Source organism: Perna viridis, chromosome 9, assembly GCF_037379345.1.
Source record: "Perna viridis isolate PV_CMFRI_1.1 ecotype Kerala chromosome 9, ASM3737934v1, whole genome shotgun sequence".
In the NCBI taxonomy this organism is placed as follows: Eukaryota; Metazoa; Mollusca; class Bivalvia; order Mytilida; family Mytilidae; genus Perna; species Perna viridis.
Window position 1 is genome coordinate 9,534,120 of NC_142453.1, and position 14,455 is coordinate 9,548,574.

At 34.5% G+C, this 14,455-nt stretch overlaps 1 protein-coding gene and 1 pseudogene across 1 annotated transcript; one reads left to right on the plus strand and one right to left on the minus strand.

The window, feature by feature from the left end:
- Positions 1 to 622: 622 nt before the first annotated feature.
- Positions 623 to 14,135, minus strand: LOC148606599 (microfibril-associated glycoprotein 4-like). Its single transcript, XM_088547147.1, has 5 exons — positions 13,405 to 14,135; positions 9,041 to 9,183; positions 5,541 to 5,637; positions 4,548 to 4,718; positions 623 to 918 (listed from the first exon to the last, which is right to left on the minus strand). The coding sequence occupies exons 1-5, from the start codon at positions 13,730 to 13,732 to the stop codon at positions 659 to 661; spliced, it is 999 nt and encodes a 332-aa protein (XP_088403273.1). The 5' UTR covers positions 13,733 to 14,135; the 3' UTR covers positions 623 to 658.
- Positions 9,879 to 12,163, plus strand: LOC148606600 (uncharacterized; annotated as a pseudogene).
- Positions 14,136 to 14,455: the final 320 nt, after the last annotated feature.

Here is a 14,455-nt window from a genome sequence, read left to right on the forward strand (position 1 = left end):
GAATCTCTACCAAGGACTATGTATTTGTATCTAGGTGTACCATCTTTATTGAAAAACCAACGATGTACAAATTTTTTAAGTCAGGGTTTTAACTGAGTATGTGGAATAGAAGTATGCAGTGTTAAAAAATCATAGGTTTTACTGCTATTCTATTCTACAATGATCGTCCTTGGTAGAGAGATCAAAAAGGGGATAGCACAAATTTACGGTTTTCCGCAATCTCTTCTTTGGAGAGTGTGGTAGCAGTATACCTATGATAATAAACATTGGATGTAAAACGTTTTGCAAAGAAAAGCAGTGCTGTTTTTGTGGATACGACAACATATTTGTCATGAAAAGTAGACATCGGGATCTTTGAAAACTGATGTAGCATTGGGACACATTAACCTACTCAAAACTTTCATTCGTTTCAAAATTAAAGACCTCACGGCCATTAAATACTCTGACAGAGAATCAATGTCTTAAAGAATCTTTTCGGTAAAAACGTTTCAGCAACTTAAATTCTAAATCCATTCATTTGAACTCAATCTAAATGTCGTTAATACAACTCTGCTAACACAAAACATTTTATTTAAGGAATCCAACAATTCATATTTTTAAGTTAAAGAAAGTTTTATCCCTTGTAAATTATATAAAACATTGAAGCATCTATCTTTATTCATATTTCTGTCGTAGGTTTTATCTTCATCATTGTTTTCTTCAGTGAATCAGAAACTCGCCAAGTACGCCAGTTGACACCATCGCCATCTGTTGATTCGTAAATGCCGTTTATATTTGCCTTTGTACAATCTCTGAACCAGAAACCAGACTTCTTTATAATACGCGCGCAGTGGCCTCCACTTAAATCATTGTCAGTATTCGGTGTACTGAATTGCATCCCATCTAGACTTTTAGAGTAAAAATCAATCATGGCATTGCCTGAAGTAGAGGAATCTTAGTGTGAAGACGTACAAGAAGAAGAAGAACGCAACATGTTTCTGTATTTTTATTTGGAATGGTGGATGACTGAAGATCACACATTCGTATAGGAATCTTCCAGTGATGACGTACAAGAAGAAGAAGAAAAGTAAATGACTTCTTAAGATCACACATTCGTAGAGGAATCTTCGTGTGATGACATACAAAAAGAAAAAGGATAGTGGATTACTTCTGAAGACCACACATTCGTAGAGGAATCTTCATGTAAAGACGTACAACAAGACAAAAAAGTAACATGTTCCTGTATATTTATTTCATTTTCAATGTACTGATTCCCTTAAGAAACATTTAAAGGAAAAAGAAACTTACTGTGACAGTACTTTTTTTCGTGGGATACCGATTTTATGGTTTTCGTGGGTAGGCCAAACTACGAAGTTTGGCTCCAAAGAACATGTTATATCCGTTGATGTGTATACTGAAAACCTGCACAAACCACGAATTCTAGAATCCACTAATTTGTGTTTCTTCCCTTGTCCACGAAAATTGGTATCCACGAATTTAAGAACTTTTACATTTTTTTTTCAATTTCTAAACAATCATGCATCGTTCAAATTGCTACATTTTTCATATATAGTACAATAAGAGATGCGCATAAGATTAGAATATTAGAGAAATAAGTCGGAACAAAGTTGAATTCCATGAAAAAATATTAGAATATTAGAGAAATAAGTCGGAACAAAGTTGAATTCCATGAAAAAATATTCGCCGCCACGGTGGTACAGTGGTGACATGTTCGCATTGAATGCAGGAGATCGTGGGTTTGATCCCTGGTGGTCAAATTGATAGTCCCAATTTCTTCGCCAAACACGTAGTTATATAAGGCGATATAGTGATTTCAAGTGTTATCCCAATGGTAATATTTCAAAGAGCAAATTACAGCTTGTTTAAGGTTGAAAGCAAAATTTTTCTCGGCAGGGATAAATTTGTTTGTTTGTTTGTTGGAGTTTAACGTCCGAGCAGCAATATTTCAGCTATATGCAGGCGATGAACTTGAAAGGGATGATAAAAGGAACATGAAACGATGAATGAAATAGGGATGGCACACAAGGATAATTGGGTCGGCAAATTTTGATTGCCACAAGATAAAAGGGGGGATGGGTAGGGGTGGGCAATTTAGCCTCTTGTGGCGGAACGCAAAGGTTACTACTCCTATTGAATACCATAGCAGGGTTCTTTAACGTGCGAGGAACGTGGCATCTTCCCCAACACGGTGCACCATTATGGTTTGCGGTCAGGTTTTCCGTATTATAGCCTGACAACCACAGCATGTAACACGCCAGGGGTACCCCATTCCACCACCTGGGGCACACATCCCAGTTGCTCTGTGGGCAGAATGCCTAGCCCCTGGCTAGGTTTTTGAGCACTACTTAGTCGCCTTATACGACAAGCTAAGCGCTGCTGCAGGCCTATTCTTATAACATCCGGACCTGCACGGGGCGACAGGGTTAAATCAACCAGAATATAGTCTGCTACGTTTGTAGCAACTATTTTTAGAAACAAATCTAAAATTTCAGTCATTTTTCTTGTATGCTTGTACTAAATTATAACTCTGGGTATGTGAATTTTTTTCTATTCTATTCGCAATCTTTGATATATTTTTGTTGTCAGTGATATTTACAATATATACAATAGGCATACACAATCCTTACAGTGGCTTTCATTAGGGTTTAGGTACATATGTTCGACATTGTTCTTGAAAGAAAATTTTGTTCAAGAGCCAAGTAATAATGAGTAAATGATAGCCTCTGACCCTTTCCCCTTCAAAAAGTTTCTTTATTTGCGCCTGCCTCTCAAAACGCAATTAAGGGAACCAAGATTCTAGCGGAAATCAAAACAATATATATCCAGGGACAAAGACCAGACATGGAAAAAGACACGCACAATAAAACATAACTAACCAAAATAATATGTACAAAGCAACAACAGTATATGAGCAACTCAACTAAAAAGTGGGAGCATGGATCAGGTGCACCAGTAGGGTAAACGTCCTCTACTTGTAAAAACACCCGCTGAGTTGCCCATAAAATGCAATGGCCCTATATATAACCATTTTTATATATTCTATATACAACTATTCCTTCACTCTTATGAGGCCCCCGTGCAGGTCCGGGTGTTACAAGAATAGGCCTGCAGCAGCTCTAAGCTTGTCGTAAAAGGCGACTAAATAGTGCTCAGAACCCTAGTCAGGGGCGAGGGCGCTCTGCCCACAGAGCAACTGGGATGTGTGCCCCAGGTGGTGGAATGGGTTAGCCCTCGTGTGTTACATGCTGGGGTTGTCAGGCTATAATACGGAAAACCTGACCGCAAACCATAGTGGTGCACCGTATTGGGAAAGATGCCACGTTCCTCGCACGTTAAAGAACCATACTGTGGTATTCTCCCGGATTAGGAACCATAGGGCTCCGCCACAGGAGGCTAAATTGCCAGACCCTACCCATCTCTCCCTATTTCTAGTGGCAATCAAAATTTGTCGACCCCATTATCCTTGTGTGCCATCCCTTTTTCATTTCATCATCATTTCATGTTCATTTTATCATCAATTTCATGTTCATCGTATGAATATAGCTGAAATATTGCTGCTCGGACGTTAAACCCCAACAAACAAACAAACAAACTTTTATGAGGCTGACTTTATAGGTGATCTGATCCGAAAGAAAGAATATTATTTGGCTAGATCCTTTAATCAAAGATTCCGCTATATAGATGATGTAGTATCTTTAAACAATCCTAATTTCGGGGATTTGATACATCGCATCTACCCTAAAGAACTTGAGATAAAGGATACTACAGACACTGTCAGCCTTATATCTTGACCTACACTTAGAAATCGATGGTAAAGGAAAATTATTGACCAAACTTTACGACAAACGTGATGACTTTTCATTCAGAATTGTCAACGTTCCTTTCATCTGTGGCAACATCCCTTCCGCACCTGCATATGGAGTGTTCATATCACAACTCATTGGTTATGCCAGAGATTGCCTAAACTACGCGACTTTTGTATCGCGCTAGAACTCTAACAAATAGGCTTCTAGATTAGGGTTGTGTTGCTACAAGATTGAAGTCATCACTACAGAAGTTTTAGGTTCGTCGTCGTGAACTCGTTGATCCTTATTGTGTATCCATCTGCACCATGAAAACTGATTTATTTTACGTGTCATAGTTTTCCTTTTCTCGTTTGTCTACCCCGCACAACTCGTCGGGTGTTTCTAGAAAAGCAAAGGACGTTACCCTACCGTTGCACCTGGTCCATGCTCCCAGTTTCTTTTTTGTGTAGTCGGAGTTGCTCATTTGCTTTTGTTACTTTGTATGTATGATTTTAGTTACTATGTGTTCTTTGTTGTATATGTCTGTTTTCCATGTTTGATCTTTGTCACTGGATTACATTCTTTTGATTACCGCTATAACCTTGGTTCCCTTGATTACCATAACAAGTCATGTTAGGTTACAGGCTAAGCAGTACATTGTAAAGGTCGATACGAATAACCTTCATATAAATTTTAACTCATCTAAGTTTTTAAACATTGAATATTTCCTTAATCCTGTAAAATGAAATAAGAGATATTTACCAGCTGTTCCAGAATAGGAACCCAACGTAAGTGTATAATTTGTTTCTTCGCTACCGATGTAAAACTCCGAGTATTCCGCAAACGCCTTTTCTTCTGCAAAATCTTCGAGATCAAATCTTACTTTGTACTTTTTGGAAGTATAAGAAACTATATAATGTATGGCATCGTTTCCTGTTAAAAGAAAGAAAGCGAGCACGGTGAAGCGCAGCTAGAACGGATAGCTTTATGGTAACATGTACGTGCAAATGTTGAAAACAAAAAATCATCGCTCGGAATAGATAAGTGGCAGAGGTAATGCTTGTAAAATATTAATAATTATTCTAAAATTTTAAACGATTCTAGAATGTCATAAAATCTAATTAAATAGGAAAGAAGGATTGGAAGTACGTACAATATCTATATTTTGAGAAAGTCATACGTAAAACGTGTATGAACAACTATTTGTCATCTACAGTGCAACCTAATACTGATCAAAAAGAAATACTGTACTCAGTTATAGGCAATGTCTACTCCATATTTATTGAACAGTGTAAGTTTTTTTTTCAGTAGAGAAAACGTTGTTAGAGGAAATGCTCAGCTTTATGATATCGGTCACTAAAATCAATATTTGTGGATATTTAGTTATTTATTTTATATATAAGAAATGCCATAACTTAAGAGTTGCCGCTGTACATGGAATACTGAGTTCTCCAATCTCTTCGAATGCAAAATAAAAGGACCTCAAGATAAAAAAGATTACATTTTTTATTGATTTTCCACATTCTAAATAAAATTAGAATCAGCGATTCTGTGTTCATGGTGTTTATAACAACTGAGGTGTAAGTCGGTTGGGTGTTTTATACTGTCAATATTTGGATGTTTTTATATCAACAAACCATGAAGTTTAAAGGAAATAATTATATCTGCAGTGAAGGAGTGACAGGCTGTGGTAATTTCGTCAGAGGACTGAGAAATATAGGTTATATAAAATGTTATGTAAGAACTACTACTTACCTGCCCAATATTCGTGGGATGCATTACCGAATCCTATCTTGTAGTCATTCCATTCTCTATAGAAGTTTAAACTACCATCATACCTCCTTTGCAAAACCTTATGGAAAGTCTTCAATGATTACACATTTGTTAAATTTAGTTTTAAAATCAATCCCGAAAAGATGTTTAACCGACGCGATTATCATTGCTTATGCCTCTAACAAAATCTGCTTCGATCCTTATCTCATTGCTATAATTGTTTTGGAAACGTTTAGAAAAGATGTTTGATTTGACGCGTACTTAATTTCTATTATAGTTTTAGAAACGTCTTTAAAAAGATGATGTTTGCATTGACGCACATTACATTGTTATGATTTTTTAGACACGTATAGAAAAGTTGGCTGAATTGATTAATTTACCATCATAATGTTTTGGAAATGTAATGCATAGATGACCCCATTTGGTTCGAACCAAAGATCAATTAGTCCGGCGATCTGGTAACAAAATGTTCACTTTTATCTACAAGCATGAAATTTTGCACAAAAGAACTTTTCATAATTGAAAGGGAGTCACTCAGAAATATGTCGAAGTTTCCAAGTTGTAGATGGAAATTGTAAACTATATATGTTTTGACTTTAGTTTCTTTATTAGTTATTATTCAAATAAAACAGACAAACATCAATGTTAAAGAAGTTACTTCCGTTGTAATTCAAAATGGCGGACCCATGTGTTACTTAAATGCAAATGTTGTTTGAAGATTTATAAAAAAAACTATCATTTAAGAAGACAAAAATATAGTAAGAAGTCTTGCCATTAGTCTGATTGAGCTCACAGTTTCAAATATTGTATCCAAAATGTTTACTGGGATGAACCTTACTTTGGTGAGTTTTCGTGTCAAAAGAGAAAAACCTGATCACGGACAAAAGATAGAACTTGTGTTCCGTATTTGTCTTCGTCATCCCATTCTATTATGGCAGGCAACAATTCTCGTTCCTATGACCGTTTTATGCTTGGTTTAAAATTGATATCGATATTGGTCCTGACATTGTATGGAATATTTTTTTCGACGTGATGTTAACTAATAGTGAATCATAAACTTCAAAGTCTTAAAAGAGCGGATATGGCGAAACGCGACAAATACACTAGCGTATAACCTAAAAAAAGTTAATATTTTCAGGGATCACAAAAAGGTCTTCAAAATCAATCATCACCATACCTTTAAGCAAGCTCCCCGTCAAGTAATGGAATTCAAGGTTACAGATCGATGACAACTCTTTATAATCAAACGAAAGATAGTATAATGCACAAAAACTCATTAGTGACCAGCGTCATCTGTCTGTGGACAGGCGCATGGAATGTGCGGTTGGGATATACTAGTCTTATAAGACCTTAAGCATCCCCTTTAATAACAGTTCAAAATGAACTGAAACAAAACAAAAAAAAAAAAAAAAACACACACCAATTCACTAAATAATATATTCAGTTGTCTCCATAAAATACCTTAACATACACCGTGTAGACAAAAAGCGATATTCAATAAAAAATTACTGAAAGATAGCTCAGGACATTTTAATATCACAAAACCATCAAAATTACCAGCAATAGAAATTATCGGTCCCTACAATTCTAGTTCACTTGGTTTAGCGCAGCAACGTCGAACACTAGTAGTCAAAAGTCTAGTATCTTATTTTCCAAAACAAAAAGTTGAAGATTGAAAAGTGAGTTCCAATAAATCTATTAAGGCCGTTGATAAATCAATCGTATTTTTTTAATGTGTTTGTGAAAAACTGTGTGAGGAGTAATTTTTTAATTAAGATCATGTAACTATACTTTTGTATTATAGTTTGTGTCGGTGAAAGACTTACATGTAGTTTATAGTTTTAAAAAAATTGTGATATCAATACCCAAGATGATAATTCTTTTCTGTAAGGAATCTGTGAAATAAAAATACCATAAGAGGGTGCTTAAGGACTATCACATTCTATGAATGGGAAATAATCATTAAGATGTTGCTTATATTAAAAGAAGACATGTTTTATATTGAAGTACAAGTCTTTATATTGAAGTACACGTCCACATACAATTCAGACACTGCCAATGGTTTATGGTGAAGCATAATTCACTAAACAAACGATGCTTTTTTAGTCTACATATGCTATACTTTCAGATAAAGATATTCATTTCTTCACTCAGATCTGCACTTTTTTGAAGATCATATATTCACCTCCCACTAAAATCAACCAAATCAAGAACGACAACTCTTGGAAAATGTCATTTTCAAGTACAATCTATATAATTGTTTTCTCAAAAGCGCAACAACCAAATGAAAATGTAAGACTGATTGTGTATGCATGTGATCTGTTACTGTTTCTGAACAAGAAATAAAACCGAATTTGGTGGAGTATTTTTACATGCATGAATCAACTTCTGTCTGATTTTTAGAAAGACTGCTAATTAATTTACAATGTATTTAGGTTTGATCAACATGACAGAAACACAAACATTAACTGGTTTCTTTGAAAAGGGTTATGACAAAAATGTAGTTTCGACGACAATGAGGCGGTAATCAACACTCTGTTTAATCAATTGATATTACTGCTAAAATATTCTCTTTGGAGGTGAACGAAAAAGAAAAGTCATTTGACAGTTACCGGAATATTTTCATATGTAGCGCTCCATGCCTCCCCGAGAAAATTGTACAGATGGACTCTTACATATTCATGAGTTGGATGCGCTTTGATCAATCCACTATGGTTTTCGGTCAGGGTTTCCTGTTATGGTGTGACAACTTCGAAGCGAGGACTAGTTCATTCAACCTTCTGGGCTACGCACATCTTAAGAAGTGTGGTTGGATCATTCTACTACTGGCCAGATGTCTAATGTATCTTTTTTTGTACTTTACGACAAACCAAGCTCTGTTTTTGTCATTCTTTCATGACATTCATGTCATGTCGTAAGTAATCAATAAAAAGAGATTGATACATTGCACTTTTTTTAGATGATCATGAAAAAAAATTTACTTCCGGCATTTTAATATTAACGGGAAGTAGTTTTTAAATGCTTATTTTCATTCTTTTAAAAAACTATCTTTTAATGAATTTAAACAAAGACGGCCGTTAACATGATGATACTGGAACTTGGTTGATAGGTTTTCAGGTTGACCATTATGAATTTACTGGAAGCTTATGTCTTTACCGTCATTTTACATAATTTGTGATGTAGTTTGAACAGAAATAAATGTATGAGTGTAATGCAGACTTAATTCTTCGAATTTCCATGAGACATAAAACTGCAAAGTATGTTATTTAAAATATACCGGAAGTAGGGGATTTTTTGTGTGGCTCCCTATCTGAAACAAAAGGGAAGAAAAGATTCACCTTTATGCCAAATTTGGTGCTTGTAACTTAATATCCACAAATGCACCAGACCGCTGGACTATTTTACAGTTTGGCTTTAAATTAAATTTTTTGTTTACACATAATTTATTTGTATAATTTTCCTATATTTTTTCTACTATTTACCGTCCAACCACCGCCTGATGTATCCATGTCACAATATAGATCTTCCAAACAACCAGAATCCTTACATTCAATTTGAAATGGGTACGTTCCACTAACCGCTTCGGGGAAAAGTTCTGTACAGTCTCTGATTTTGTTAGTAGGATCTGGAAAGGCAAAAAAAAATACAATACAAATATCTTTTTTTTCATGTTAATTGGCATAATGTATTGACTATTCCATTTGCATAATGGATCAAAAAATTTCCAAATGTTTTATTCAATGCCTTTTTGGAAGCTAGTATTATCTCAACTTTAGTTCCGTGTTCAGGATATTTTTTATTCTTGTGGCACTTCATGTTCTGCATGCGGAAAATCGGATCTTGATCTCTTGGTCCGTTCTTTTTCAAACTGAAATACATCTGTTCATTATCTAAATTTGAAGAATTATCCATTGAATTCGTTTATTGCATTAATACAATTTGTTATCGTTTATATGTTATCATTTAGTTGAAATTTTTAAATACCTAAGCGATATTCAAAAGAATTTTAAACGGTATAAGCGATTGTGCGCTTTTAAACCCGTGCAAATGTATATACTTTACCCGCTTTCAAAGGAATTGTACTTATAAAGAAATGTTGTTAGTTCATCATTCACAGTTTGATATTGGAAGGAATACAATCGAAATCCAGCACTAGAAAAAATTGCAGTATGCCGAGAGGTAGGGGACGAGGCAGAGCCAGACAAAGACACAATCCAGTTGATAGGCAACAAAGGCGTAGGCGGGGTCAGATTCAAAATGAAGCTGAACCAGTTCACCCCGGCCCCAACCCCAGATTGCAGCAGTTGATAGTCCGAAGAACCTGTGAATCAAGAAATGCAAGTTCCTTTAGGTGAGGTTAATGTAGCTAATTTTGATGAACCTGAATTGGTTCCACAGTTTAATGAAGTAGATATTTTTGTTAGTAATGCTACAAAAGAAAAAAATATGGAACTTTGAGTACATTGACCTCGCTTTGTTACATAAAAGCAATTTTCACAATCATCATGACAACCAAAATGTTATATCGATTAATGATGGTGAATTAGTGCTTCAACCAAAAGAGTTGAAAAAAAATTCAAGAATTCACATAACTTCGAACAATATTTTAACATACTAAACGACAAAGATATTATTACATTTTCGAAGTTTAGGACAACGAACCACAAACTACCAATAGAAAGCGGTAGATGGCAAAATATAGAGCGTAATCAAAGAACAAGCCCTGTATGCAGAGAGGCCATTGGTGATGAGTACCACTACCTGATGGAATGTCCAAATTTTCGAAAAAAAAGAAAGCTTCCCATTGATAAACAATTCATAATATTTTAAAATTTAGTGCTGTTATGAAACAAAAACAGATCCAAACTAAGAAAATTGTGCAAATTCATTAGAATTATAAATGACACTCTGGATTCTCTCTGACCTAAAAAAAACTATGATTGTATTTCCCTCCAGAACTGTACAACTCAATGCAATTTGTAATAATATGTTTTTCTGCATACCTTTGTACTACATCGGTTTTATCAGAATAAATTATATATATATATAAAGTTAATGCTATTCATGTTATTGCTGCTTGGACTAATGCATTTATTGCTTGCATTCAAATTTTGTTGATAAAACATGAATGAAAAGCTATTGAACTACTTTCATATATGGGTACAATCAGAGAAGCTGCAAAAGATGCTTCAAAAGATCAGTGATATACATATCAACGATTTAGATTACGTGTATCACGTGATCATATAAAAAAATGGTAGGAAATAGATACTCAGTTGTGGCTTAGATTTATAACTACTACACGACATGATCCACAAAGCAATAGTCCAAAGATATGTTATGATTACAATTTTAAAGGGGTATGTTTTAGACGTAATTATATGCATATATGTATTAAATGCAAAGTCATTCACTCTGCTTTGAATTGCAACTGATTTATCAATACTGGTTCCTGGCAAATCAAATTGGATATAACAAATCTGATGCATTTTAAAAATACAAGAAACCTATCTATTCAGGAAAATCCTTGCAATAAAAAAATAATGAGCCCCGTGCAGGTCCGGGTATCAAATGAATAGGCATGCAGCAGCGCTAAGCTTGTCGTAAAAGGCGACTAAATAATGCTAAAAAACCTAGCCGGGGGCTAGGGCGCTCTGCCCACATAGCAACTGGGATGTGTGCCCCAGGTGGTGGAATGGGGTACCCCTGGCGTGTTACATGCTAGGGTTGTCAGGCTATAATACGGAAAACCTGACCGCAAACCATAGTGGTGCACCGTGTTGGGAAAGATGCCACGTTCCTCGCACGTTAAAGAACCCTACTGTGGTATTTTCCCGGAGTAGGAACCATAGGTCTCCGCCACAAGAGGCTAAATTGCCCGACCTTACCCACCTCTTCCTATTTCCAGTGGCAATCAAAAATTTTCGACCCCATTGTCCTTGTGTCCCATCCCTTTTTCATTTCATCATTTCATGTTCATTTTATCATCAACTTCATGTTCATCGTCTGAATATAGCTGAAATATTGCTGCTCGGACGTTATACCCCAACAAACAAACAAACAAACAAACAAAGCCCGGTGGTGACTTTACAAACTTTATGATGGTTGCCCGTCAGTAAACATCAATATATTCATATCATTCCTGCGTCAACATACAATTTGTTTGTTGACAAGTTAATTTTGTTGAATTCATTAAAGTCATGACAATTTTTGCCAAAACCTATAGCGGAGTTGTTTATTTGAATATCAACATAACTAAAATCAATCGAATTGTTTTATTAGGTAATAAAATGATTCAATTGACCATATTTCAAGAAATTTAAATGAGCAATTCTGTATTTATGGTACTGGTTTTGTTTAATATATGCAATAACTAAATTTAATGAATTAACCATTAAATTCGTTCATTGCATTAATACAATTTGTTATCGTTTATATGTTATCATTTAGTTGAAATTTTTAAATACCTAAGCGATATTCAAAAGAATTTTAAACGGTATAAGCGATTGCGCGCTTTTAAACCCGTGCAAAGGTATATACTTTTTCCGCTTTCAAATGAATTGTATTTATAAAGGAATGTTGTTAGTTCATCATTCAGAGTTTGATATTGGAAGGAATACAATCGAAATCCCTCCCACCCAAAAACTCTTTATTTCGATACCTTTTTTCTGCTGTCTGGTTTCTTTTTCAGACAGAACAGTATTGTCAGTAACACAAAGCGTCATGACTTACCATAGAATGTGTGTCTAGACAAAAAGATTGTGCGTGTTGGCGGAATTTATCAATCGTCCTACTGGTAGCCCAGTGGTGACTTTACAAAATTTATGATGGTTGCCCGTCAGTAAACATCAATATATTTATTTCATTCCTGCGTCAACATACAATTTGTTTGTTGACAATTTGACTTTGTTGAATTCATGAAAGTAAAACCTAAAACCTATAGCTGAGTTGTTTATTTGAATATAAGCATAACTAAAATCAATCAAGTTGTTTTATTAGGTAATAAAATGATTCAATTGATCATATTTCAAGAAATTTAAATGTGCAATTCTGTATTTATGGTAATGCTTTTGTTTAATGTATGCAATAATAGATCTCTTTTAATGAGATTGTATACTATTGTGGATTTATGCAATTTTACTTTTCACAGAAACATCTTGATTTCTTCGATACAAATATCAACGAACGTCAATACTTACGATTGATATACTTAATAAAAAAGAATTTTGTAATTCCTCACAAGAAATTCCATTGTTTTCCCCCATTTTTGTAGCTCAGTGCCGATTGTTTACAAAATACTGATAATTGTATTTTTCAATTTCTGCGTTGACATTAATGTAATTTCTCACGTATTTAACGATAAACAATTTTTAGTTGGAACGGTAACTTTTAAAAGAATACTTGACACGGAATAATGTAGTAATCAATTGATTTTGCAAATATTATGATGCTGGATTGAAATGTCATCCAATTTGAACAATTCATATTTTACAGATCTAGAGAAGCTGTTTTGTGATATGAATGAAAAATTAAAACAATGGAAGGATATTTTTAAATTCAAATTTAAGCGATATGTTATGCATGTGAAGCTGTATATAGTATAATATACCTTACGTTATTTTTAAACTTATAAAATAAAAATAAAAATGGTTTACACAGTTAGTAAAAATCAAGCAGATTTTCTGCCAAGCCAAGATTTAAATGGACAAAAAACTATAGCTGATAGTTATGTATGTTTGTTTACAATTTGAAAAAAACCTTAGAATTATTTGCAGTTTCAATTCTTTTGGTTAAATCCTGGTTATCTACTGCCTATCTATTTTCCATTGTTTAAAATAAAACTTACATCTAAGTGGGTTTCTCCACATGTACTCAACGCCATCATAAGTTGCGTCTAGGACGTTTGGAGTACATAGAGAGTATAACACACACTCTCTCTTCTTTCTGTCGTAGTTTCCAGTACAACATCCTTCGGCAAATAGTTCAATACAGAATAGAGTACATTGGACGATCGTAACTCCAGATAATATTCTCATCGTAGTTTTATCATGAATTGGCGAGATGGTTTTATTACGACGGAAAAAGAAATGTTGTAATATTTTTTCCGTTGAGTCCGCTCGAGTGATACATATGACGCACACAATTAATAAACTTAAATAAGCCTTGTTTTCCATCACTTATATCAAAAAAATGTTTCCAATTGTTCACACCTCCACAGTAGTTTATCTATTGAAATTAATTGAGGATCTGTAGAAAAAGAATCATTCTTCTTGAAAAATAATCAATCGTGAACTGCCTTTGCCAGAATATCTATCTATAATTCAAGGAGTCATCATGAATACCTTTATCTATTACATTAATGTTTGTAGAACATAGTAAATATATCAGTCAGAGCCACTTAATCAATTGGTTCGCTTCATTCAACACACACTGTGACAAGGTATTTTTACTGCTTAATGTAATTATTAAGTGTTTTACCTGCCTGTCAGGCACTCTTTGGAAATTGTCAGGCAACAGAACAAGTTCCAATTGGTCAATTAAGGGTATATATTGCACGAAAGCAAAGATGTTGGCAGATTGTAATCCAATGGGTCCAGACCATTGGAAGACTGACAATGTATTTGAATACTCAAAATGTATCATGTTGTTATTATATCACTGATGTCTTCACCAACGAGAGAAAATACGATAGATTCTACTACACATGATCATGTGCGTCTACATTAAAAGTTCAAACGATCACATCGATCCTAACTGCATACGTCACTTCTGAGCAATTTCATCCGTTGACAGAGAATTTACATATGGAAGACATCGCTTGGAAGTGTGTATGCTTTTTCCAAGGATGAGTTAGGAAAAAAAAACATACAACAAATTTTAAAAAGGTCTTTTGGTAG